The 24,990-nt window shown below is 38.7% G+C and overlaps 2 protein-coding genes across 2 annotated transcripts; both read left to right on the top strand.

Moving 5' to 3' along the window:
- Positions 1 to 201: 201 nt before the first annotated feature.
- On the top strand, positions 202 to 4,938 carry LOC110713944. The gene is made up of 4 exons (XM_021892395.1): positions 202 to 1,134; positions 1,291 to 2,298; positions 2,848 to 4,359; positions 4,429 to 4,938. The coding sequence occupies exons 1-4, from the start codon at positions 202 to 204 to the stop codon at positions 4,936 to 4,938; spliced, it is 3,963 nt and encodes a 1,320-aa protein (XP_021748087.1).
- Positions 4,939 to 24,225: 19,287 nt separating this feature from the next.
- Positions 24,226 to 24,990, top strand: LOC110714532. The gene is made up of 2 exons (XM_021893066.1): positions 24,226 to 24,415; positions 24,558 to 24,990. Exons 1-2 carry the CDS (start codon positions 24,299 to 24,301, stop codon positions 24,771 to 24,773), a joined length of 333 nt encoding a protein of 110 aa, XP_021748758.1. The 5' UTR covers positions 24,226 to 24,298; the 3' UTR covers positions 24,774 to 24,990.

Raw genomic sequence — 24,990 nt, 5'->3', positions numbered from 1 at the left:
TTCAATCAAGACATTGATGAAACATTGAGTGAAGCTTGGGAGCGTTTCAAAGATTACACAAGGAAATGCCCCCACCATGGTTTTACATCATGAATCATTGTACAAAGCTTCTATGACGGTCTTACTCCTATTTCAAGGGCCAACCTTGATTCCGGGGCCGGTGGTAGCCTCAAAAAGCTATCGGTGGACGATGCATACAAGATGATTGAAGAAGTGGCCAAGCATTATGCATATGGAGGTGATAGAAGGCAACCTCAAACAAAGATGGGCGGAATTCATGATCTTAGTGCAATAGATCTTATTGCATCAAAGTTTGATATGCTAGCTCACAAGCTAGATCAAGCCACCCTCACACCCTCAAGCTCTTCCTCGCAAGTCATGTCTTGTGAGACTTGTGGAGGAAATGATCACTTATCCTCTTATTGCAACTCAACGAATCAAGAGCAAGCGGCGGCAATTGGGCAAAGGAATGAACAATACTCCCAATCCCACAATCAAAGTTGGAAGCCCCAACATAACACGGGATGGAAGCAATACAACCAAGGCCCCCCACAAAATAACTACAACCAAAATCAAACCCAACCTCAAAACCACTACAACCAACCTCAATCACAAAACCAACAAGCTCCATACCGCCATCCCAACCAAAGGGATCAAAACCACCAAAGATCTCAATATAACCAACCCGCTCCTCCTCCTCCACCTCCTCAAAAGACTAGCCTTGAGTCCATTCTTGAAACTTTCATGACACAACAAATAAGGAACAATGTGGAGATGAATGCAAACAACCAACAACTCCAAGCACATAATAAGATAATGGAGGGCCAATTGGCTCAAATTGCACAACAAGTTGGAAGTTCATCCTCCAATCCTAGTGGTCACTTTCCAAGCTCAACGGTAGTGAATCTAAAGGAGAAAGCTAAGGCCATCACTTTGAGATCGGGAAGGGGTTATGAGGGCCCGGTTATGAGTGAAGAGGAGCCACAAAAGAGAGATGAGGGAGTTGTGGTGAGAAGTGAGGATGATTTTGAAAATGAAGTAGTTGAAGTTGAGAGAAAAGAGCAAAAGAGTGATGAGGGAGCCACAAAGAAAGACGAGGGAGATGAAGAAAGAATAGAAAAGCCCCCTATGAGAGTATATAAGCCCCCCATTCCGTTTCCTCATAGAATTGTAGAGAAGAAGTTGAATGAGAAGTTTTCAAAATTTCTTGAAGTCATGAGAGGACTTCAAGTGAACATCCCCTTTCTTCATGCTATGTCACAAATGCCTACCTATGCAAAATTTTTGAAGGATCTTCTATCCAACAAGAGTAGGCTTGAAGAGAGTGCAACCATCTCCCTTCCTAAGGAGGTGAGTGCAATCATTCAAAACAAGCTTCCCCAAAAGCTTGGTGACCCCGGTAGCTATGCAATACCGGTGAAGATTGGAGATTTGGAAGCTATGGATGCTTTATGTGATCTTGGGGCAAGCGTGAGCTTGATGCCCTATTCTATTGCAAAGACCTTGAAAGTTGGAGACTTGAAACCAACAAGAATGTCCTTACAACTAGCCGACCGCACGGTTAGGCTACCTTTGGGGATTCTTGAAGATGTGCCGGTTCAAGTTGGAAGAGTATTTGTACCATGTGATTTTGTAGTAATGGAGATGGAAGAAGATTCAAGAGTACCCCTCATTTTGGGGAGACCATTTTTGAACACCGCGGGAGTGGTGATTGATATGAAGGAAGGAAGATTGACTTTGAATGTGGGAGATGAGAAAATTTCATTTTCATTCTCACAAACTTTAAAAAATCCATTGATTAATGAAGTTCATAGAATTGACACATTGGAGAGGGACTTAGAAGAGTTCCGAGAAAGATTGTATGAAAGAGATCCTTTACAAGCTACCTTAACGGGAAGCTTAGTTGAGGAGGGTGAAGAAGCAAAGGGGTACGATCTCTTGCTCAACCAACCTTTGGCCCACGAGGTGATAAAATTTGAAGTGCTTAACGTGGAGGCAAAAGAGGAGAGGACTACGCCTCCTCCTAAGGTTGAACTTAAACCCCTTCCCCCTCTACTTAAATATGCTTTTCTTGATGATAGTGAGAATTATCCCGTTATTTTCAATGCTAAGCTCGATGACACCTCTCTTGAGAAACTCCTAGTTGTTTTAAGGAAGTATAGAGATGTCATTGGGTACAAAATTGATGACATTAAGGGGATAAGTCCCACCATATGCATGCATAAAATTCTACTTGATGATGATCATGCTTCCTCGATTGAGCACCAAAGAAGGCTCAATCCCAATATGAAGGAAGTGGTAAAAAAGGAAGTTTTAAAACTTCTTGAGGCGGGCATAATCTACCCTATCTCCGATAGTAAGTGGGTTAGCCCGGTTCAAGTTGTGCCTAAAAAGGGAGGCATGACCATCATCAAAAATGATAAGGGTGAGACCATTTCTACGAGGTCGGTCACCGGGTGGAGGATGTGCATTGACTATCGAAAATTGAATAAATCCACCCGGAAAGACCACTTCCCACTCCCCTTCATTGATCAAATATTGGAAAGACTAGCATCACATAGTCATTATTGCTTCTTGGATGGATACTCGGGATTCTTTCAAATTCCAATCCACCCCGAGGACCAAGAAAAGACTACATTCACATGTCCTTTTGGCACCTTAGCATATCGAAGAATGCCATTTGGGCTTTGTAATGCACCTTCCACATTTCAAAGGTGTATGATGTCTATTTTTTCCGACATGCTTGAATCATCAATTGAGGTATTCATGGATGACTTTTCTGTTTTTGGTTCATCTTTTGATACTTGTCTTTCAAACTTGATTAAAGTGTTTAAAAGATGTCAAGAGGTGAACTTAGTTTTGAATTGGGAGAACGGTCATTTCATGGTAGAGGAGGGAATTGTTCTTGGTCATGTGATTTCTAGTAGGGGCATTGAGGTAGATCGTGCCAAGATTGAAGTAATTGAGCGCCTCCCACCCCCTTCAAATGTGAAGGGGATAAGGAGCTTTCTTGGACATGCGGGTTTTTACCGCCGGTTCATAAAGGATTTTTCAAAAATCGCAAAGCCGCTCACTCAATTGTTGGTAAAAGATGCCCCTTTTGTGTTTACTAATGATTGTTTGCTAGCATTTGATAGGTTGAAGGAGGCCTTGATTTCGGCTCCTATAATTCAACCCCCTAATTGGGAACTTCCTTTCGAGCTTATGTGTGATGCTTCGGATTTCGCCGTTGGGTCTGTTCTTGGACAAAGGAAGGACAAGAAGCTCCATGCTATCTATTATACTAGCAAAACATTGGATGAGGCACAAAGGAATTACACAACCACGGAAAAGGAGTTTCTAGCCATTGTTCATGCAATTGTGAAGTTTAGGTCCTACTTGTTGGGCTCTAAGGTCATAGTTTTCACCGACCATGTGGCCTTGAAGTACCTCTTGTCTAAGAAGGAACCTAAGCCAAGATTGATACGGTGGGTCTTGCTCTTGCAAGATTATGATATTGAGATTAGAGACAAGAAGGGTGCCGAAAATGTTGTGGCTGATCATCTTTCACGGTTGCCTATATTTGTAGGTGATCTTGATAACTTGCCAATTGATGATTCATTTCCGGATGATCGACTATTTGCTATCCTTCAAGTACCGGCACCATGGTTTGCGGACATTGCAAACTACTTGTCTTGCTCTATTCTTCCTCCCGACCTCACCTATCAACAAAAAAGGAAGTTTCTTCATGATATTCGCCAATACTTTTGGGACGACCCCTTGCTCTTTAAACAAGGTGTTGATGGCCTTTTTAGAAGGTGTGTCCCGGATGATGAAATTGAAAATGTTATCACAATGTGTCACTCATCACCTTGTGGAGGACATATGAGTGCTAACAAAACTTTGGCAAAGATCTTACAATGTGGTTTCTATTGGCCTTCCATGTTCAAAGATGTGTGGGGTGTAGTGAAAGCTTGCGACCGGTGTCAAAGAACCGGCAATATTTTAAGAAGAAGTGAAATGCCATTGAACAACATTCTTGAGTTGGAGATTTTTGATGTATGGGGCATAGATTTTATGGGGCCTTTCCCAACCTCTTTTGGGAACAAATTCATTCTTGTGGCCGTCGATTACGTGTCAAAGTGGGTAGAAGCGGTTGCATCTCCTACTAATGATGCTAAGGTGGTGGTTAAACTCTTCAAGAAGGTCATTTTTCCGAGGTTTGGGATGCCACGTGCCGTCATTAGTGATGGAGGTTTGCATTTTGCAAAGCGGTCCTTCCAAGCTCTTCTTCAGAAGTACAGTGTGAGGCACAAGGTGTCATTGGCTTACCACCCTCAAACAAGTGGTCAAGCCGAAATTTCAAACCGGGAGATAAAGGTTATCTTAGAGAAGACGGTGGATAGGTCTAGAAAGGATTGGTCTACGAAGCTAGATGATGCTCTATAGGCCTACCGCACCGCATTCAAGACTCCCATTAGCACCACCCCTTACAAGCTAGTATATGGGAAATCATGCCATTTACCGGTAGAACTTGAGCATCGTGCTCATTGGGCTATTAAAACGTTGAACTTTGACCTTCAAAGTGCCGGTGAAAAGAGGTTACTTGACCTCCATGCCTTGGAAGAGCTAAGATTGGATGCATATGAGAATGCACGGATCTACAAGGAAAAGACCAAGGCTTGGCATGACAAGCATATCAACAAAAGAGAGTTCAAGGAAGGTGACAAGGTCCTACTATTCAATTACCGGTTGAAGTTGTTTCCGGGTAAGCTAAAATCAAGATGGAGTGGACCTTTTACCGTCAAGAAGGTGTTCCCATATGGTGCAATCGAAATGGCCAAAGAGAATGGTGAACCGTTCAAAGTAAATGGCCAAAGGCTAAAAGCGTACTTTGATGGTTTTGTGAATGAAGAGGCAAAAGTTGTTCACCTTGATGAGTTCGATATTCCTCACTAACATTTGATCCCGCAATGTCGTCAAGCTAGTGACGTTAAAGAAGCGCTACCGGGAGGCAACCCGAGTTCCTCACTCCCCCTCAATTATTATTATTATCCCCTTTTTCTTTTATTTATATATATATATATATATATTTTTGTTTTGTAGGTATCTATAAAAAAAAAAAAGGGGGGGGGGGGGAAGAAGAAGAAATCGTGCACCATCAGGTCTGCACGGACGTGCAGAACATCGCACGTCCGTGCAGACGAAGGCAGAACCTGACTGGTGAAATATGAAGGTTCGCACGTCCGTGCCAAAAATAAGCACGTCCGTGCCAAAAATCGGCACGTCCGTGCCAACCACGGCACGTCCGTGCACTCGAAGACAGAACAGATTGCCATTCTGCCAGGAATCAGCACGTCCGTGCCAAAATCTGCACGTCCGTGCAGATTCAACCTGCTCAGCAATATGACGGTTTCTACCAAAAAAAAAAAAATATTATAATAGCAAAGACCCCCCCCCCCCCATACTCACAATTCTCACTCCTCTTTCACACTCAAATTCTCCTTCCTCCTCCATACTCCATACTTCTTACTACTCCTTCAAACTCCATACTTCATATTTCTCACTCTTCAAACTCCATTTTTCACTTAAATCCCAACTCTAAACTACAAATTTCACTCCTCTTTCAACATTCTTCACAAATTACTACCCCTTTTCACCATCAAAACCCCAAAGTACCAAAATTTTCTCAAACCCTAACTTTCAAAATTGATTTGGGGGTTTCTTGAATTTTGATTCTTTAAGCAAATTGGGTGAACAAGGACCATCAATCAACAACAAGGAGTACTAGAAAGGTTCATTTGCGGGTTCTACACCCATGATATTCTTGGTATAATCTTTCTAATCTCAAGTTCTTCCTTTGTAGTTTAAATGCTTGTTGGTTGATTTTATGAGTAGTAATAGTTGAAATTGTTGACATTTTGTTAAGTAATTGTGATTGTTGTTAGTTTAGTGGTATAAAAAATTTTAGGTGAATAGTGAGCATTGAAATTTTGGTTGGTGATAGGTTTGTGTGAGTATGGATGCTTTTGGTGTTGGATTGTTGAATTGTTGTTGGTAAATTATGCACATTGACAATTTTGGTGTTTGACTGTTTGAATTGAGAAGATCATTGTTGGTAATTTTGGGGCTTGTTCTTGTTGTGTGTTGGTTAGGTGGAAGACTTAGAGCCTTGTGTGTTCAAATACTTGTTCATTAGGTGTTGTGCTTGCTTGAAGTATTCTAAAAAAAAAAAAATTTGATCATGTCAAGAAGAAACCAACCAAGAAACACCTCATCCGCTAGGCTTAGAAACCCTCCACCACCATCAACCGTCGAACCACCACAAATGGACACCCTAGGTATTGTCTTTAATAATTCGGATTTCATGGACAACTACCTAAGAATTAGTAGGAGAAGAATTCGGCCAACGAAATTTTACAACCATGAGGTAGCCGAAGCCTTAGGTGTAGAGAATGATGTGAGGCAACTTTTTTTTCAAACTGGTGTCCCAAATTGGTTAGAAATGCATGCTAACACCTATAAACGACTTACCTTAGAATTCCTCTCCTCACTATATGTCCACCGAGATAACCGCAACAACCCCCGTTACTTGACCTTCCAATTGATGAACACCCATCACAAGATGACCATAGAACAAGTGAACCAAGCATTTGGGTGGCCAACGGATGGCAAATTCGGACCTAAGGATAAGCCTTCCCGAAAGCATAACCCGGGATCTTTTTGGAGAAAAATCACCGGCCTATTTACTAGAGATCCTAGGACCGACAAGGCCACGGCCATAGTACACCCTGCCTTTAGATTATCCCAGCGCCTAATAGCTAATACTATTTTTGCTAGGGGAGATAGTTCTGGTGTAGTTTCTAACCGTGAGTTTCTTTTTCTTTGGCACTTGAGTGAGGGTGACGAGAGGTTGAACTTAGGGGCTTGGCTTGTAGACCACCTAGATGATGTATCCTAGGGGAGTGGAGTGATAACAATTGGGGGGATGATCACTATTATTGCTGCTTTTCTCGATCTTAATTTTGCATATTTGGAAATCATTCCTGGGCCAACAACACTTGACATCCGCTCCCTCAAGGCTATGCATTGGTTGGAGGAAGATGAAGAGGGTAGGACCTACACGTGGATGGTAAGTAGGCGCCCCTATGCAACTTTGCGAAATCCGGAAGCCACGGTTATTTACAACCCCGAGAATTGGGTCTTTGAGCCGAATTTTGAGTGGATTCCGGGTGGAGAAGATGACCAACCCCAAGGCGGTGAGGAACAATTCCAACAACAACAACAACAGCAACAACATCATCAACAATTTCAACAACATCAACATCATCAACAATTTCAGCAACAACAATTTCATCAACAACACGAGTTCCAACAAAGGGACCAAGAGGGCTACCAAGATCAAGGTGTGGGTGAAAATAACCCATACCTCTCTTTTGAGCAGCAAGTAGCCAACATGAATGCGAATTTTGCCCGCATGACCACCGAATTCGAGACCTTAAGGAAATCAAACGAAGATATGAGGACTTCTTTTGACAACATGAGAACAAGTTTCGAAGGTCTCAGATCGGAGTTGGGCGATTTCCGCACTATGTACCGGCATCTCTACCCAGGGGGCTCAAGCTCCCAAGGGGGCCCGAACCAATGAGTTAGTTTCTTCCTCCCCTTCTCTTTGTGCTTGCATTGCTTTAACATTGGGGACAATGTTTATGATAGCTTGGGGGGGAGTGTTCTCTCATGTGTCATTGGTTCGTGTTGTGTTTTCGTATTTCCATGATTGAGTTTTCATGTTGGTTTTTCCCATTCTCTTCTTCCCTAACATCCAAATCCTTTAAATCCAAATTTGCTCCCTTTAAAATCCAATACCCTAAATCCAAATTTCTTATCTTGTGAATACCTCTCTTATCTTTTCATTTAGATGTATAGTTTTTTTTTTATTATTTTTATGCTTAGTTTAGCTAGCCTAATGCTGTAATTTTTCATTTCTTACACAAAAAAAAAAAAAAAAAAAAAAACCAAAAAAAATCGAAAAACGAAAAAAAAGATATTGAAAAATGAAAAAATTGCCCAAGGATGAAACTCAAATGACGACGCTAATATGTTTTGCTTGCTTGACTCTTGAGTGATGAGTAAAAGTTATTTTAGAAGGGTGTATGCAAGAGTTGGGGTCATTTAGAGGTCTATTAATCCTGGTTGCATTAGTGTATATGAAATGAAAGTCGATGAATGCTCAATTGCACGTCTAGGATATTGTTAAATTTGCCCAAAGTAGGATATGTTTGAGTCAAATTGCGGTCCCTTGTGCCCTTAATGTGCCTCCTTTCCTCCCCGAAATGAAACTCTATTAAGGATTTAGCTCTACTTGTATTATGTGTAATAAGTGGCATAATAAGCCATACATTTCGAATAAAGAAAGAGCCGCTCACAGTTAAAAGAGGCGAGGGCAATAATGTAAAAAAAAAATATAAAAAAAAAATATAGAAAAGAAGGGAGAACAAAAAAAAAAAAAAAAAAAAACTCCCCCAAAAATTCTCAAAATTTTGATATTCTTTTCTCTAGAGGTCAACTCGTGGATGCCTCCCACACATTGTCGACTATGTAGCTTATTGTTTCTTGTGAAATTCCTGAGTTAGAGTGTAATTAAGGGGCCTTGGGTGTGCATTCTGGGAGGTGGACTAGCATTTTGAGATTTTGTAACCGAAAGAGGGCTCATTACAACTTTGGAATATCTAGGTGTGCTCTAATGAACTAGTAAAAGGCCAAAGGAAGTATCCTAGTGCAACCTTGTTTAGTTCTCCTCTCTACCCCCAACTCATGTGTACATTTGTATGATCGGTAGTTCTTGAAAGTCGTTCACTTGTCTTGCTTGTGTCTCATATCCCGATGAGTTGACTTGGGCGAAAAATTTGAACTTGTGCGATTTTTGGCGATGTGTTGTGGACTGCGTGAGTTGTGGGGCAAACTCATTGGAAACCCTCACGAGATAAAAACTCGTCCTCTAAGGCGACTTAGAGGTTTAAATTGCTTCTCACTTGTGCTAAAAGTGATGTTGGTTGTCACCATGCAGATTTGTTTATGTATGCTTCCCCCTTGTTGCCTCTCCTTGGATTGATGATTAGCAATTTGTTTTCCTCCTTTGGTTTGACATTTTTGTTTTGCTTGAGGACGAGCAAAAGCTTAGCTTGGGGGGATTTGATAACTTGCTATTTGATATGATTTTAGGGTGTTTTAAACCTAGTTTACTTGATAAAAATTGCGTTTTGGTTCATTTTTACTCTATTATTATGCAATTTTTGTGTATCCTATGCTTCACGGGTTGTTGGTGTTTTTGTTGAGATTCTAGGTTCAAAAGAACAACCAAATGGAGCCCATGGATACAAAGCCGAGGTTAGAAGCAAGAAGATGGATGAAAGGAGCCAAGGAAAGGAGCAATATAGAAGAAATGATGAAAAAAGGGGTTAGAAGACCCTGCACGGCCGTGCCAGACCTTGCACGTCCGTGCAGGAGGTTCCAGAAAGTTTTAGCAAGCTGCCAAGGCCTGCACGGCCGTGCCTAATTTGGCACGTCCGTGCAGAAGAGGGTGCACGTCCATGCCAGACCTTGCACGTCCGTGCAGGAGTGCTCCAGAAACTCAGAACATTCTGCCAAGGCCTGCACAGACGTGCCAAATTAAGCACGTCCGTGCAGATGTTGCTGCACGTCCGTGCCAATATCTGCACGTCCGTGCGGAACTGCTCGATTCTTAGCAGTACGTTCTGCCTCAATTTTGCCCCCTCTGCACGTCCGTGCCGAATCTGGCATGACCGTGCTTATGCTTGCATGTTCGTGCCGAATCTGGCACGTCCGTGAAGACCTGCAGTCGAACTCCTTCCTTGTTTTCTCCGTCCTTTTTATTTGGGGGTCATATAAATACCCCTTTAGAGCTCATTTGAGGGGAGGGCAATTTTTTTTAGAGCTTTCCTCTTAGTTTGTAGTCTTAGAACATTAAATTCTCAAATCATTAGTTAGTTCTCAATTATTAGCTTGGAATTATTCAAATTCAATCATTGTAGAAGACAAAATCCACCATTGTTGCTCACCTTGAAGCTTCATAGTAACCATTTCTTACTCATCTTTTCTACTTCTCTTTACTTTGTTGTTAATTATTTGCTAGTTCTTGCATGTTTTGGATTGTTAATTAGTTTAATCCTTAGTTTGAATTTGTTCATGAATTGCTTGAAATCTTTAATTGCTTTAACCCCCATGGATTGTGAGTAGTCTAAATTCTAGGGTTTGGGCAAAACCCTCAATGTAGTCACTAATTACTTGTTGCATGTGCTAATTTGGTTGTTGTGGGATGTTAATTAGTTGAGCTTAAGTGGTTTAATTGCTTAGTTCTTGTATATGGCCATTGCTAGAACTATTTATCCAAGCTTTCTCAACGAAGGATCGAGAGATGAACTTGAGTTAGCTCCCTTATGCTTGATTGACCCGAAATGCCATGAGAATAGGGATTACCGGTCAAGGGAATGTTTATGTCATCGTGATTATGCTTTAACACTTGTTTTATGCTATGTAACCACGAGAGTAGGTTGTATTCATGATTCAAGTAATCCCTCTAGCTTGAGAGAGTAGTTGGGTGCTTTAGATGACTTCCCCTAATTTATCCCATCATTTTACCTTGATTGTTGCATGCTAATTGTGATTTGTGATGAAGTTGAGTGGTATAACCCAAGCCCTAGATTCCTCTTAATATTGTTAATCTCCTCTTAGCTTTAGTTGAGATGAATTAGAAGAAGTTACTCAAAACCAACCCAATTTGGAATTCATTTAGCTTAATTAAACGGTAGTACTCGGTGGTTGATTCAACGCCTCTCTTGGGTTCGACCCTTTCTTACCCTTACTACTATTAGTGAGACCAAGATAGGAATTATTATCTTTGGTAGGCTCGACGACGGCCTATCAGAAATGGAGCAAGGATAGGTGCTATTTCCATAGGATCTCTTAGTTTGTCTTTGCCCACAGGGCTAGTTTTGGAACTTGACAATGTTTATTGTGTTCCCAACATTACCAAAAACATCATTTCAATTTCGGCGTTGGACGCCAAAGGTTTTGAATTTCGAGTTAAAGACCAATCATGTTCATTTTATCTCGATAATGTTTTATATGGTACGGCACATTCAGAAAATGGTCTTTATGTGTTATCACTAGACAAGGAAATTTATAACGTTAATAATCCTGCAAAGAAAGCTAAGACTACACAGTCTAGTCAAACTTACTTGTGGCATTGTCGCCTTGGCCACATTAACATCAAACGCATCAAGAAACTTCTACAAGAAGGAATTCTTGACTCATTTGATTTAGAATCCTTTGAGAATTGCGAAGGATGTTTATTAGGCAAGATGATAAAGCAACCATTCTCCAAGTTAGGAGGAAGGGCCAGTGACTTATTGGGACTAATACACACCGATGTATATGGACCAATGAGTACACCCGCAAGGAGTGGTTATCGGTATTTCATAACCTTCACGGACGACTTTAGTAGATATGGTTATGTCTATCTAATGTCGCACAAATCTGAATCGTTTGATAAATTCAAAGAATTTCAGAAAGAAGTTGAAAACCAATTCGGCAAGAAAATCAAAGTGCTTCGATCGGATCGAGGTGGCGAATATTCTAGCCAAGAGTTTGATGACCATCTGAAAGAACATGGAATACTTTCAGAGTTGACACCTCCGGGAACTCCTCAATGGAATGGAGTATCTGAAAGGAGGAATCGAACCCTGTTAGACATGGTCCGATCTACTATGGGTCTTAGTGAACTTCCAATCTCTTTCTGGGGACATGCACTTTTAACTGCGACACTCACTCTAAATTGTGCTCCGTCAAAAGCAGTGGAAAAGACTCCATATGAATTATGGACAAGCAAACCGCCAAGGTTGTCTTTTCTCAAGATTTGGGGATGCGAAGCTTATGTCAAGAAACTCATTTCTGATAAACTTCATCCGAAATCTGACAAGGTTTACTTTGTGGGTTACCCAAAAGAAATCAAATGGTATTACTTCTACAACAAATCCGAGAACAAAGTGTTTGTTGCTCGTGATGGTGTCTTCTTGGAGAAGGAGCATCTCTCCAAAATGACAAGTGGGAGGAAAATCGAACTCGACGAAGTTCGAGAGGACGAGCAACAAGGACAAGTTGACAATCAAAGTGCTTACCAAGCAGCTGTTGACATTGGTCAAAGTCAAAATATGCAAAGTCAACCCGACCATGCAAATGCTCAGTCCATTACCCTACGTAGGTCGACTAGGCCAAGATCTCAACCTGACAGATTTCTCGGTGTTGTATTAACCGAAGATCTGGACATCCTAGTAGTGGATGGAGATGAGCCGGCAACCTACAAGCAAGCTATGACGAGCCCCGACTCTGCAAAATGGCAAGAGGCCATGAAATACGAAATGAACTCCATGTTTGAAAATCAAGTATGGGACTTGGTTGATTTACTCGCAGGTTATACACCTATCGGATGTAAATGGATTTTCAAGATGAAAACCGACAAAGATGGAAATGTATTTATTTACAAAGCAAGGCTGGTAGCAAAAGGTTACAGGCAAATTCACGGCGTTGATTATGATGAAACCTTTTCTCCAGTTGCTATGCTTAAGTCTGTTCGAATTCTTCTAGCGATTGCTGCATATTACAATTATGAAGTATGGCAGATGGACGTCAAAACCGCCTTCCTCAATGGGATTTTGGAAGAAACTATGTATATGACACAGCCTGAAGGTTTTGTCGACCAGAATAATCCTAAGAAGGTATGCAAGCTTAAGAAGTCCATTTATGGATTAAAGCAAGCAAGCAGAAGTTGGAATCTGTGATTTGATGAAGCCATCAGTGAGTTTGGTTTTATCAAGAATCCAGACGAGTCTTGTGTTTACAAGAAGGTCAGTGGGAGTGACATCGCCTTCCTAGTCTTATATATCGATGACATTTTGCTCATTGGAAATAGCATTCCATTGCTAGAGTCTGTAAAGACTTTGCTCGGGAAATGTTTTTCAATGAAAGACTTGGGAGAGGCTCAGTACATATTAGGCATCAAGATCTATAGGGATAGATCAAAAAGGATGATTAGAATGAGTCAGAGTACTTACATCGATAAGGTACTAGCTCGATTCCAAATGGAAGGAGCCAAGAGAGGGCACCTACCCATGTCACATGGCATAACCTTAAGCAAGAAGCAGTGTCCAAAGACACCTGATGAGCGAGAAAGGATGAGTCGAATTCCATATGCTTCGCTTATTGGATCGATCATGTATGCCATGATATGTACTAGGCCTGATATATCGTATGCCTTAAGTGCTACGAGCCGATACCAATCAGATCCAGGAGAGGCGCATTGGACTGCGGCCAAGAATATTCTAAAGTACCTGAAAAGGAACAAGGATAAATTCCTGGTTTATGGTGGTAAAGATGAATTGGTTGTTGAGGGATATACCAACGCAAGCTTCCAGACAGACAGAGATGACTTTAAGTCACAATCAGGATACATATTCTGTCTCAATGGAGGAGCGTTTAGTTGGAAGAGTGAAAAACAAAGCACAACCGCTGATTCTTCAACTGAAGCCGAGTACTTGGCAGCATCTGAGGCAGCTAAGGAGGCAGTTTGGATTCGCAAGTTCATTGATGAACTTGGTGTTGTACCCTCCATCAAGGGTCCAATAGACCTCTATTGTGACAACAATGGAGCTATTGCTTAGGCTAGAGAGCCATGAGAACATCAGAAGGTCAAACATGTCCAGAGGCGATTTCACATGATCCGAGAATGGAAGTCAGAAGGTGAAATCAGAATTTGCAAAGTTGGAACGGATGACAATGTAGCCGATCCACTTACTAAACCTTTGCCTCAAGTGAAGAACAACAAACACGTTGGGGCAATGGGAATCAAGCATGTCATGAACTGGCTTTGAATTCCATTTTATAGTGTTTTAATAAAATTTTGAACAATGTTGATGTAAAATACTATGATGAACCATTCAGTTTTGGAGTAATTAAAATTTTTTATGCAATTTAAATCACTCCGTCTCTATTTAATTGTGGTTTAGAATTAAATAATGAGTCCATTTGATTTTAATAAATATTCAAAATAGGGTATCAAGTCAATGGCTTGGATAAAGAAACACCTATCAAGTGAACATTGAATATTTTAATCGAAAATTATCCCTAATCAAGGTCATATTTTGTGGACGATTGATGACCATCAGAGATTAGTGTGTAGTATGATTTATAGCACCGTTTCTTGTTCTATGAGAATATAAATCATTTGCACAGGTATTGGTTTAGAACCATACTGGATCGACCTATGAGGATACTTTAAGAGTTTTAAAAATCGTCATAAGTATTTTCTCATTATTACTATCGGAACTCTTTTCCTTTGACCATGAGTAGTGGGAGATCTCTTGTTTGAGTACTGGTCCACTTTGGTATCCGCCAAACGTCCGCCGTAACTGGGGATTATAAAGACAGATATTGGGCGGGTGAGTCCTCTTAGTAAGAGAAGCTACATTACAAGACTGGAAATGTCCCCCTACTAACTATAGGGAACATGTCTTGTTGTTTACAAGGCCTCTCGAAGAGCGAGACTGTGAAAAATGCATGGCCGTGCTCAGATGGATTTTAGAAATCATCTGCTTATTGACAGTCAAACTCGGATTTCGAGAAACACTTCTGGACGTAACAGAGATGACTAGTAATCTTACTCTGTAGTTCATGAAGAGACATGAAGAGACATAGGATAAGGGCTATACACTAAATGCACACTTGTCCGGAAGGACAAGTGGGAGATTGAAAGGAATAGTGTCCTTCGAACAAGTGTATTATTCTGATAGCGGGTTCAGAATTATTAGAAAGCTTATATATTTAGTAAGGTTAAGTGATCGGAATGCCTGGGTGGAGGCCGCTTCCGATTAGATTAATATAATTAATATTACAGCTTAATCTTGACTAAACCCTTCGGGTCACACCCAAGCAAATATATGCGAACCAACTCGACGAATTAATTTGGAAGAAATTAATTCGTCGCCCGAGTGTTAAATAATTAGACGTCGGTAATTCGAGCTTAGAGCGTCGAAACCGATCGTCGGAAGTCGAGTCTAAATAATAAAAGACGAGACGTGCAAAATAATAATAAATCAACAATATTCCCGAACATACCCCTAGCATCGGAGTGCCCCGAGCATCCCAATTCTAGGGGCAAGACGAGCCGGCGCACCGTGCTGGCAGCCACGACTAGGCACAGCAGCAGCCGCGCCGCGCCACGGCAGCAGCAGCAAGTGCAGGCTGGGCTCGGGCCAAGTGCGGGCTGGGCTTGGGCCGGGCTCGGGCTTGGCTCGTGACTTGGCTCGGGCCATAGGGCCCTGAATAAGGGGAAGGTTGGAATATGGGAGCAAGTGGGTTTCCATGTGGCATAAGGTGACGGAGAGAGTGGGGAACAAGTTTGGTCCCCATCTCCAAGTGGTCCTCACCTACTCTCTCATGTATGCTTGACACTTGTTGATTTATTACTAGTTTGCTTAATAATTTTATTTTAGCTTTAAAATACAATGAGAAAATCTCATTGTCCCACATTGATGGGAGAGATTGTCATACTCCATCATTCCCTATAAATACCCAACTTTGGGCATTGGAAATGATGCTTGAGTGGGAGTTAAAAAGAGCATTCCATAATATTGGAAAAACTCTTAAACTCATATAACACTCGGGTTTTGGTCGGACCTCGCTAACCCCCAGGTAGTAGACCTTAAAGTTGTGTTCGCCTTTTTGTGGGTGGATACCGTTGGAGGCGCGACACTTGACGTGCTCGTAGCTTTCAAGTAAGAGCCCCGGTTTTTGGGCGAAGCTCGCTCCGAGGGTAAGATTCGTTATCTTTTCTTAGTGATTATTTATTTATGCTTTATGATTTTAATTATTGCGAGTGGTTCCTTGGGTCGGGGTTTGTTTCCGCGGTGAGTCGGACTCACCAAACCCCAACACCTGATGTTTGAGAAATTTTAGAGATTTCGAGGCCCAGTGTCGAAAAGCCTCGAAAATTTGAGGGATACATTTGAGGGTCATATAATGCCGATTGGAATCATATACTACCTCTGTTACAGATTATAAGCAATGATTTGACATAAAGCAGAGAGAGAAAATGTCTAATCGTTGCACATAACCTGTAACGGAGGTAGTATAATCATTATATGTTGTCATAAATGTTCGTGGTAGGCTTGAGTTAATGAAATTGGTGCAAGTTGTATACCGGTAAATTGGCCGTTTAAAGGCAAATTGGATGGTTCCATCCACCCAATTGGACTCCCAGAGAGTATTAGGGACTATGGTAAACAATTCAGCAATTTTTATTTTCGGGCGAAAAAAAGTCAAAAAATTCCAAACATTATTGAAGGTATATCCACACTTTTTGAGAAATTTTGGAGGTTTCGGGGCCTGGTTTCGAAAAGTCTTGAAATTCTAGAGGATATATCTCGGGGTCATATAATGCCATTTGGAACAATTTATGATCATTATTTGTTGTCTTAAATATTCGTGGTAAGCTTGAGTTATCGGTGTAAGTTGTAAACTGGTAAATTGGTCATTTGAAGGCAAATTGGATGGTTTCACCCACCCAATTGGAATCTCAGAGGGTATTAGGGACCATGGTAAACGTTACATCTATTATTTACGGGCGAAAAAAGTCAAAAAATTCCAAAATTGAAGTTTAATATCCACGATTTTTGAGAAATTTAGGAGGTTTCAGAGTCCGTTGACGAAAAGACTCGAGATTTTAGGGGACACATCTCGGGATCATATAATGTCGTTTGGAATAATATATAATCATTATATGTTGTTATAAATGTTCGTGGTAGGCTTGAATTAATGAAATCGGTGCAAGTTGTAAATCGGTAAATTGGCCGTTTAAAAGCAAATTGGATGGTTCCACCCATCCAATTGGACTCTCGGAGGGTATTAGGGACCATGGTAAACATCTTGACAATTTTTATTTCCGGGCAAAAAAAAGTCAAAAAATTCCAAAATTAAAGGCTAATATCCACGCTTTTTGAGAAATTTCGAATGTTTCGGGGCCCGGTGTCGAAAAGCATTGAGATTTTAGGGGTTACATTTCGGGTTCATATAATGTCGTTTGGAACCATATATGATCATATATGTTGTCATCTATGTTCGTGGTAGGCTTGAGTTAATGAAATCGGTGCAAGTTGTAAACCGGTAAATTGGTCGTTTAAAGGCAAATTGGATGGTTCCACCCAACCAATTGGACTCCTGGAGGGTATTAGGGACCATGGTAAACATTTCGAAAATTTTTATTTCCAGGTGAAAAAAAGTCAAAAAAATTCCAAAATTGAAGACTAATATCCACGCTTTTTGAGAAATTTTGGAGGTTTCGGGTAGAGCTGTCAATTCGGGTAAACAGGTCGGGTTTGGGTCGGGTCAATTCGGATTAATTTCATAATCTATGCGGGTCGGGTTTTGGTTGGGTCATGCTTTAGTCGGGTCACGTCAGGTCATACTTCTTATTGGGTTTGGGTCGGGTTAATAACAGGTTGGGTTACATTCGGGTCGGGTGAACAATAGGTCGGGTTTAATTCGGGTTTTCACGGGTTAGGGTCGGGTTACATTTGGGTCAGGTCATCTCCAGGTCAGTTCATGTTCGGGTTCTAGGGTTGGTTTTAGGTTGGGTTTGGGTCACCATTTTTTTGGGTTTAAATGGGTCAGTTAATAATCGGGTTTAAGTCGGTATTTCGGATCGGGTCAACTTTTGACAGCTCTACCCTAAACTTTCGGGTGTTGGAAACATAATGCATTTTTCGAAACCTCACGGGTAGACCGAACAATTTCCCAAGAATTAAAGGGTTGATACACTGAAGCAAATATATAACCTTGCACAATTGACCTCTATCCCCCATTATATTTAAAAACTATCAAAAAATCCATTATTTTCCTTCCTTCTCGTTGGAACTCTCTGCCTCTCTCTCAGTCACTGTTCAACGTTCTCCGTTGAATCGCACTTGAATCGATTACTTGTATTCCCTATTGAAGCAACTTATTTTGGTTGCGATCGACTTTGCAGGGACTAAATGGATGTTGTATAGCATGTTGTTTGAATGAAGCCGGGCCTTGTACTTGTAAGAAGGGGACACTCGAGGAACAAGAGTTTTTCAAAAAAACTCTAGCAGTATCTTTTTATGAGTAGTACAAAAAAAAAGCGTCTTATGTATTTTAGGTAGACACCAAACTTTTCAACAATTGACTTATGTAATAAAGATAACTAATAAAACCGTTACTTATCTTATACAATCAATCAAATTGATTAACGTTTTAGGTGTACATCGAATTTCTTAAGAGTTTATCTGATTTGTATGATTCTAAACAATTGACCACATTATATTAACCAATTAAGGAGGGAATGTTTAATCTCAACCAAACAAGCAACGGAAAAAATACTTCATAGCAAAGATGGTTCATTCATTTAAATTAGATTGTATTCATAGTAGTTTACATAACATAATTAGGTCATGCAAGACGACTTTCGAAATAGAAGTAGTTCATAGTAGATTTGATGTAACAAGTACATCTATCAAACTCCTATGTCCTATTTATTACTTCGTAAATTGCAATATAGCACATTATCTAGAGATAGAGTGCGTGCGTATGACATCGTGTGGTTGAAGATTAGTTGGTAACGGCGATACGTTCATTGTCTTGGCTCATACACTTGAACTCTTTGAGCTTTCTAGTTTGGGTCCATGACTGATCAAAACCTTTAGCAAAATACTTGTTCATCAAGCAACCATTATCCGCCTCGAGTTCAACGTAGTACATCATACCAGCAACCACTTGTTGTTCAACCTCAAAAAAAAAAAAAAACACTTGTTGTTCCGCCTTCAAAACTTTCTCATACTCAAGGCATGTTCCCTGCAAATTACACATATATATGAGATACATATGTTGATAAAAACAAGCTAAGTCCTCCCTCAACAATATAGCAATTCGCCTGAAGATATCGACTAAGTTTGTTTTTAATTTTATTGGGAAATTCTCTTTGGTACCACCATACTTTTTACTTTTCTCAGTGGTGAATTACAAAAATTCTTATTATCTTTGGTAAACCTAAGTTTTTAATAACCAAAGATAATTCTTATTTTAATTTAAATTCATTAACCATAGTTAGTTTTTACATTTTTTTAAATAATTAATTTTTTTTATAAAATAAAAAAAACCCAACCTTACCCACCAGTGCCCCAGCCCCTCCCCTCCGCCAGCGCCACCTCACTTCATTGCCGATTTGTCGGCACCCAAACCCCTTAACATCGACGACCATCCCACACCTGGCCTCTCCCCTTCCTCGATAACCTTGAAATACATCCATCCCCCACCCCCGAAAATAGCCAGCTGCTCATCCCTTACCCCCGAAAACCACCAGCCGTTCACCCCTCACCCCCCAAAACCACCAACCTCTTATCCCTCACCTCTGAAAATCGCCAGCCACTCATCCCCCACCCCCGAAATTCGCCAGCCTCTCATCCCGCACCCTCAAAATCCGCAACCATAGCTGTAACCCCTCTCCTGTCGGACTCCCCTTCCTTGATTCCCTAATTCCCGATTTCCACCCTAATACCTAACCTAAAAAAATACCCAATTTTTCTCTTGCTAATCTCAATTGTTTGTTAGGCCAACAGAAAAGAAATCACTCATCAAATCTCAACGAAGAGAGATAAGGACGAATTGGAAGCGAATTGATCGAAAAAGACATCGGCGATTGATGGTGAAGATCGAAATTAAGGACGGGGAAGGTGTTTGGTTGATTTATGTTGTTGTATAGTAACGATTTTGGCTGTTGACGATTCATGGCCAGAAGGGGAGGCCGACACACCGGCGAGAAAGGGGTCGATGACGGCGTGGGTAGGGGCGAATTGAAGAGTGGTGGTTGATTGGTTGGGGAAGGGGTGGCTTTTTATTATATATAAAATAATAATTTTTGTATTCAAATAAAAAATAATAAAATAAATAAATAAACTAACTATAGAAATATTTAACTACAATTTATCATTAATGTCATGGTTAACTTAATATAAAAATTCAGGTTTACCAAAGATAATAAGAATTATGTTTTTGTAATTCACCACTGAGAAAAGTAAAAAAGTATGGTGTTACCAAAGAGAATTTTCCTATTTTATTTTATAAGAAGTAACAACATCTCTTACAAATCAGCCCATCTTAAATAAAGAAATTCCCCGACTCTCAAACATATAATCAAAAAATAGTTGAGGCTTGAATAAGTTACAACTTACAAGGTGAGTTTCCCATTGTGTGAGATATATAATTAAGTCTGGCTCATAGTTGTAATAATAAAGGCTTCAATTTACGAGGCCTAATCATCCATGGTAATTGACTTGAGCATCGAAGACTCCATCTCGAGGACCCTCCCAAGGCTTGGAGTTCACTATGTAGGTCACCTGGTGAGGTGGCAACCTAACGTCATCCTCTAAAAGTGAAGGCTACTCACTCTGTTTTTTATTTTTACATTTATGTGAACTGTTTTTTTTTTTTTTTTTTTCTAAAAACGATGTCTATGCCAATTGCAAAACTTTGACTAACAATATTTAAAATTATGAATAAATATAAATCATAACAATTGAATATTGAAAAATTAATTATTGAGATGATTCTAACAAGTACCCACGAGAATATATTTTTTCTTATATATATAATATAAGCATTAATTAGTCAAAGAGGCTTATGTGAAATCGTGAATAGTGTAAAAATTCATAATGTTTCACTTAAAAAATTGAGGGAGCACTGGTTGATTAGTCGCTTATGAGAAGGAAAAAAAAGGAGAAAAAAAGCTTATTTGTTCCTTGTTGTACTTCTCAACAGGACAACAACCCAAGCAACATTATCTTGAAACTTTGGATTGGTTGACTCAACAAGCTTAAGGCCTCCAAGATTCATCGTCGGGGGAGCTGAGCAAATCAATCTCCGCTTCATTCTTCGTACGGTATAATATATGTGTATGTGTATGTTGTTGTAGTGTGTATCTTGCAGACTTGCAGTAGCAAACTAGCACCCCTCTCAATATATAGGATAAGATTTGTAATTAAGAATCACATTTTTGTTCTATATTTCGAATCTTCTACGTTAGTGGCCTAATGACATATATTCTTGTCTAATTATACTTATTGATATGATCATTTGATCGCGCAACAAGTTTTTTTTTTTTTTTATATTCTTGTAGTATATTGTTCGAGAATACGAAATAATATACATAATAGACAAAAGGAGTATAATATAAAGATACGTATAAAAGATACAAAATTACCCAAAACCCTAAATCGATTAAACAAAATCTCAATCAATTAAAATTACTCAAAACCTTAAATTGATTAAAGAACCCTAATCAATTGAAATTACCCAAAACCCTAAGTTAATTGAAATTACCCAAAACCCTAAATTGACCACGCCACCCACGATCTTCATAAAAGATCGATCATACATTGTTTTCACTGTGTAAAATTCAAAATGGTAATTTATGCCACTATCTTCATATATAGTATTGAATGAGACAACTAATTTCCAAAAAAGTAAATCATCCCTAAACAGAGGTTTGACTAAAAGCGAATAAAATGAACATTTGGAAATATTAATATGTTTTACGTGAATATACTACTCGGTATGTTGTATGACCTATAATGTATTTTTGTTTTTGCATATATTCCTTAATCACATAACTCAATCCTAACTAATTAAGTTTTCATCCATCTTTTACGTTAAATAAATAAATCATTCATTTTCATAATTTTTGAATGGTTAAATAATGATAATTCATTGTTATTGATTCATGTAATTTGTTAATTCGTAAATAATTTTATATAAATTGCTAATTACTTTTTTTTAATTGCGTCATTTGACTCTTCACACATTTTTTATATGCTTTTGTGATTTATCTGTTAGTAAAAAAATACTTTCAAGTATCATAATTAATAACTTTTACTTGAATACAATTAAAAATATTATTTTAAAAAAACAATTAAAAATATATCACGAATAAAAGGGACATTTAGCAAGGTATTTTTTTTAATTATCACTTTAAATAATTAAAGAATTTGCTTAAAATAAAGTATTTTATATTACCATAACGTAGGATTATATTTTAATAATTTGTTTTATATAAAATCTTAATTATTTTTTCTAAAATATAATTTGTTTATTATAATTATTATAGTGACTATATACTTTATATTTGAATAATTGGTGTGTCAAGTGTTTATAATTGTAAATCGTATATATAATTTGATTCTCATAATAATTTTTAACCTATTTAGTTATCATGTACTCTCTATTATCTTGAAAGGCATAAAATTTTTAATGTCATCATTTAAAATAATTTCATCTTAATAATTGTAATCCTCCTTCTTTCCCTTCCAATCTCTCTCTCTTCTCTGCCATCTCCAGCCATCGTTTACGTTATCGGAAGCGAAATCTCTAGCGTATCAGTCTCCCATTTCCTCCACAAATATTTGCAAGGTTCCCAAATCGCCGCCATTCATGTCTTCAAGAGAAAACTCCATTATCGGATATCGTATAACTAATATCACCAATAACCATTGCTAACAATACCTACGATGTTGGTGCTTCAATTCTCCACCCAAAGCATTTTCATGCCTCGAAATTAATTGAGTTGTTGAAGAAAAAGGTTTATGAAGATGATGATTGCGAGTCTTTAGGAATTTGGCCTGGGATGGGAAGAATGAAGTTTGTGTTTACGTCATGGAGTTCAAATTAGGGGTTTCAGATTTTTAAAAAGGCCGCTCGTTTCGTGGCTTAATTCAATTAAGCTTTTGTGGCGTTTTCATTTGGGAAAAGGGGAGAGGGGCGATTTTGAGGGCAGTGGGAATGGGGAAAGAGCAAGGAAGGCTAAGTTGCCGCCTGTCATGACTGGGACAGAAGAAGGGGTGGTTGTTTCTAACGTCGGGAAGTCGGGTTGGTACAGGTCAACTTAACTTAACTGTTTGGTTTAATATGGGAGAAAAAATACAAATTTGTGGATTATATATTTTGGGAAGATTCTATTGTAAGAGAATGGTGGAAAGCTTAGTTTGTTGTTGTTTACTTCAAATTGGGAAGTAATATTATAATACAAGTAATTATAAATACAATGTTATAATAATTTCATCAATTTGTATCAAGTTCTCAATGATATTTTGTAATGTAATGAATTTAATTACTAAAAGTGGGACCCACTTCAAATATTATTCGACGTGCCAGCAAGTATTATTAGTGTCTGCCGTCTATACATTAAGACATGGCCACCAGCCTACCAGTTAATTTAAGTTTCCTTCTCTCTCTTAAAGACCAAAGAAAAAAAAAAAGATTAGTCTTTACAACTTATACTAAAATAATAAAGGAGACATTTCAATTTATTTTTTTTATATATGAAGTTGATTTTACTATTAATTGAAATTTGGTTAAGTCTATAGTTGAGATAATATATACGCTGATTGATGGAAGGTCATCATTTATTTATTTTTTGAGGTTTATTCTACTTTCTTTTTCTAACCACTAGTGTAGAGAATTAGAGTATGATTTCATTTTCTGACCCTGCCCTTTACTCAAAGGGTTAGAGAAAAGTATAAAAATGGTACATTGGTACTCCGTCCCTTCGTTGCTGTCTTACTCATTATTCGAAATAGTTTGAATGATGTACGATCGTACGCAGTGGCAGAACTAGAAAATTTATATTAGCGGGGTCAAACCATGTTGTAATATCCCACACATAAAATAATACGAAGTATAGTATATTGAAATATCACAAAAAGAATGAAACTTGCTAAACTAACTAAACTATTTCTCAAAAAAAAAAAAAAAAACCTACAATACAATCAACATAATTTTATGCCAACTATTATTAGATAACCTAAACTAAAGGGGAAGACTTTTTTTTTTAAAAAAAGAAATGGTAAAGAATATTTTTTCTTTTTGCTTAAACTAACAACAAATGAAGTGCACTCGTATCAAAGCAACATGTATAATCAAAATAAGAAGCGATTAAAAAAAGACTTTAAGTTGGAGGCAGTCCAAATTAACAAAAATATATTCAATATGCCACATAGGCTTATCCAATTAAAAAAAAAAAATATATAAGCCATAGGTTTATTATCGAATAATTAAAAAAGAAATTATTGTTTCCATTTTCCTATCCTATAAATAGAGACGGTTTGCAAAAGATAAGTACCGCAACACATACATACAATACAACAATACAAACCCTACATAAACAAAATCATACGCAAAAATGAGTTCCTCTGATCAACAAGAGAACACCCTCGGAGGTCGACACCCTGTCGACGCAAATGGTCTAAAGATCCAAGAGGTTGCTGCTTGGGCTGTTGCCGAGTATAACAAGAAGCAGGTAAATTTTTGTAAAACTAATACTTGGTACATCAAACAAAAATCTATCAAACCGTCTTATACAAGAATTTAATCCTCTTAACATGCATGACGTATGTTATTATGGTTTACTATGTTTATTTAATCCTCGTTGTAATTTATAGGGGACAAATCTCAAGTTTGAGAAGGTTTTAAGAGCAGAACAAGACGGCAATATTGGTAGCACGACGTACTATATTGATCTTGAGGCATCTGAGGATTGCAAGACTAACAATTATTATGCGCAAGTTATTGAAATAATCACGGAAACCCCTATTAAGGAGCTTCAAAAGTTTCATGTGCTTCTACTAGGAGATGAACCCACCCCAGTTGCAAACTAATCTTCAACATTAAATTAAATTTGCACGGCTAAGAAGCCATTTTTGGTGTGCTTATTATGTAAGTTACATCAAAATATATATGAAGTTCTATATTGCTATGTATGTATTACGTGCTAGTGAAATAAACAAGTCTTGGATGACTTGATTTATGCGCTAGTAATACTGTGTAATACTATTTATTATTATCTAAATAAAATTGTCAGTGGTTGGGTCTTAA

Source organism: Chenopodium quinoa, unplaced genomic scaffold (assembly GCF_001683475.1).
Source record: "Chenopodium quinoa cultivar QQ74 unplaced genomic scaffold, ASM168347v1, whole genome shotgun sequence".
In the NCBI taxonomy this organism is placed as follows: Eukaryota; Viridiplantae; Streptophyta; class Magnoliopsida; order Caryophyllales; family Amaranthaceae; genus Chenopodium; species Chenopodium quinoa.
This window is presented reverse-complemented; position numbering and strand designations above follow the sequence as displayed.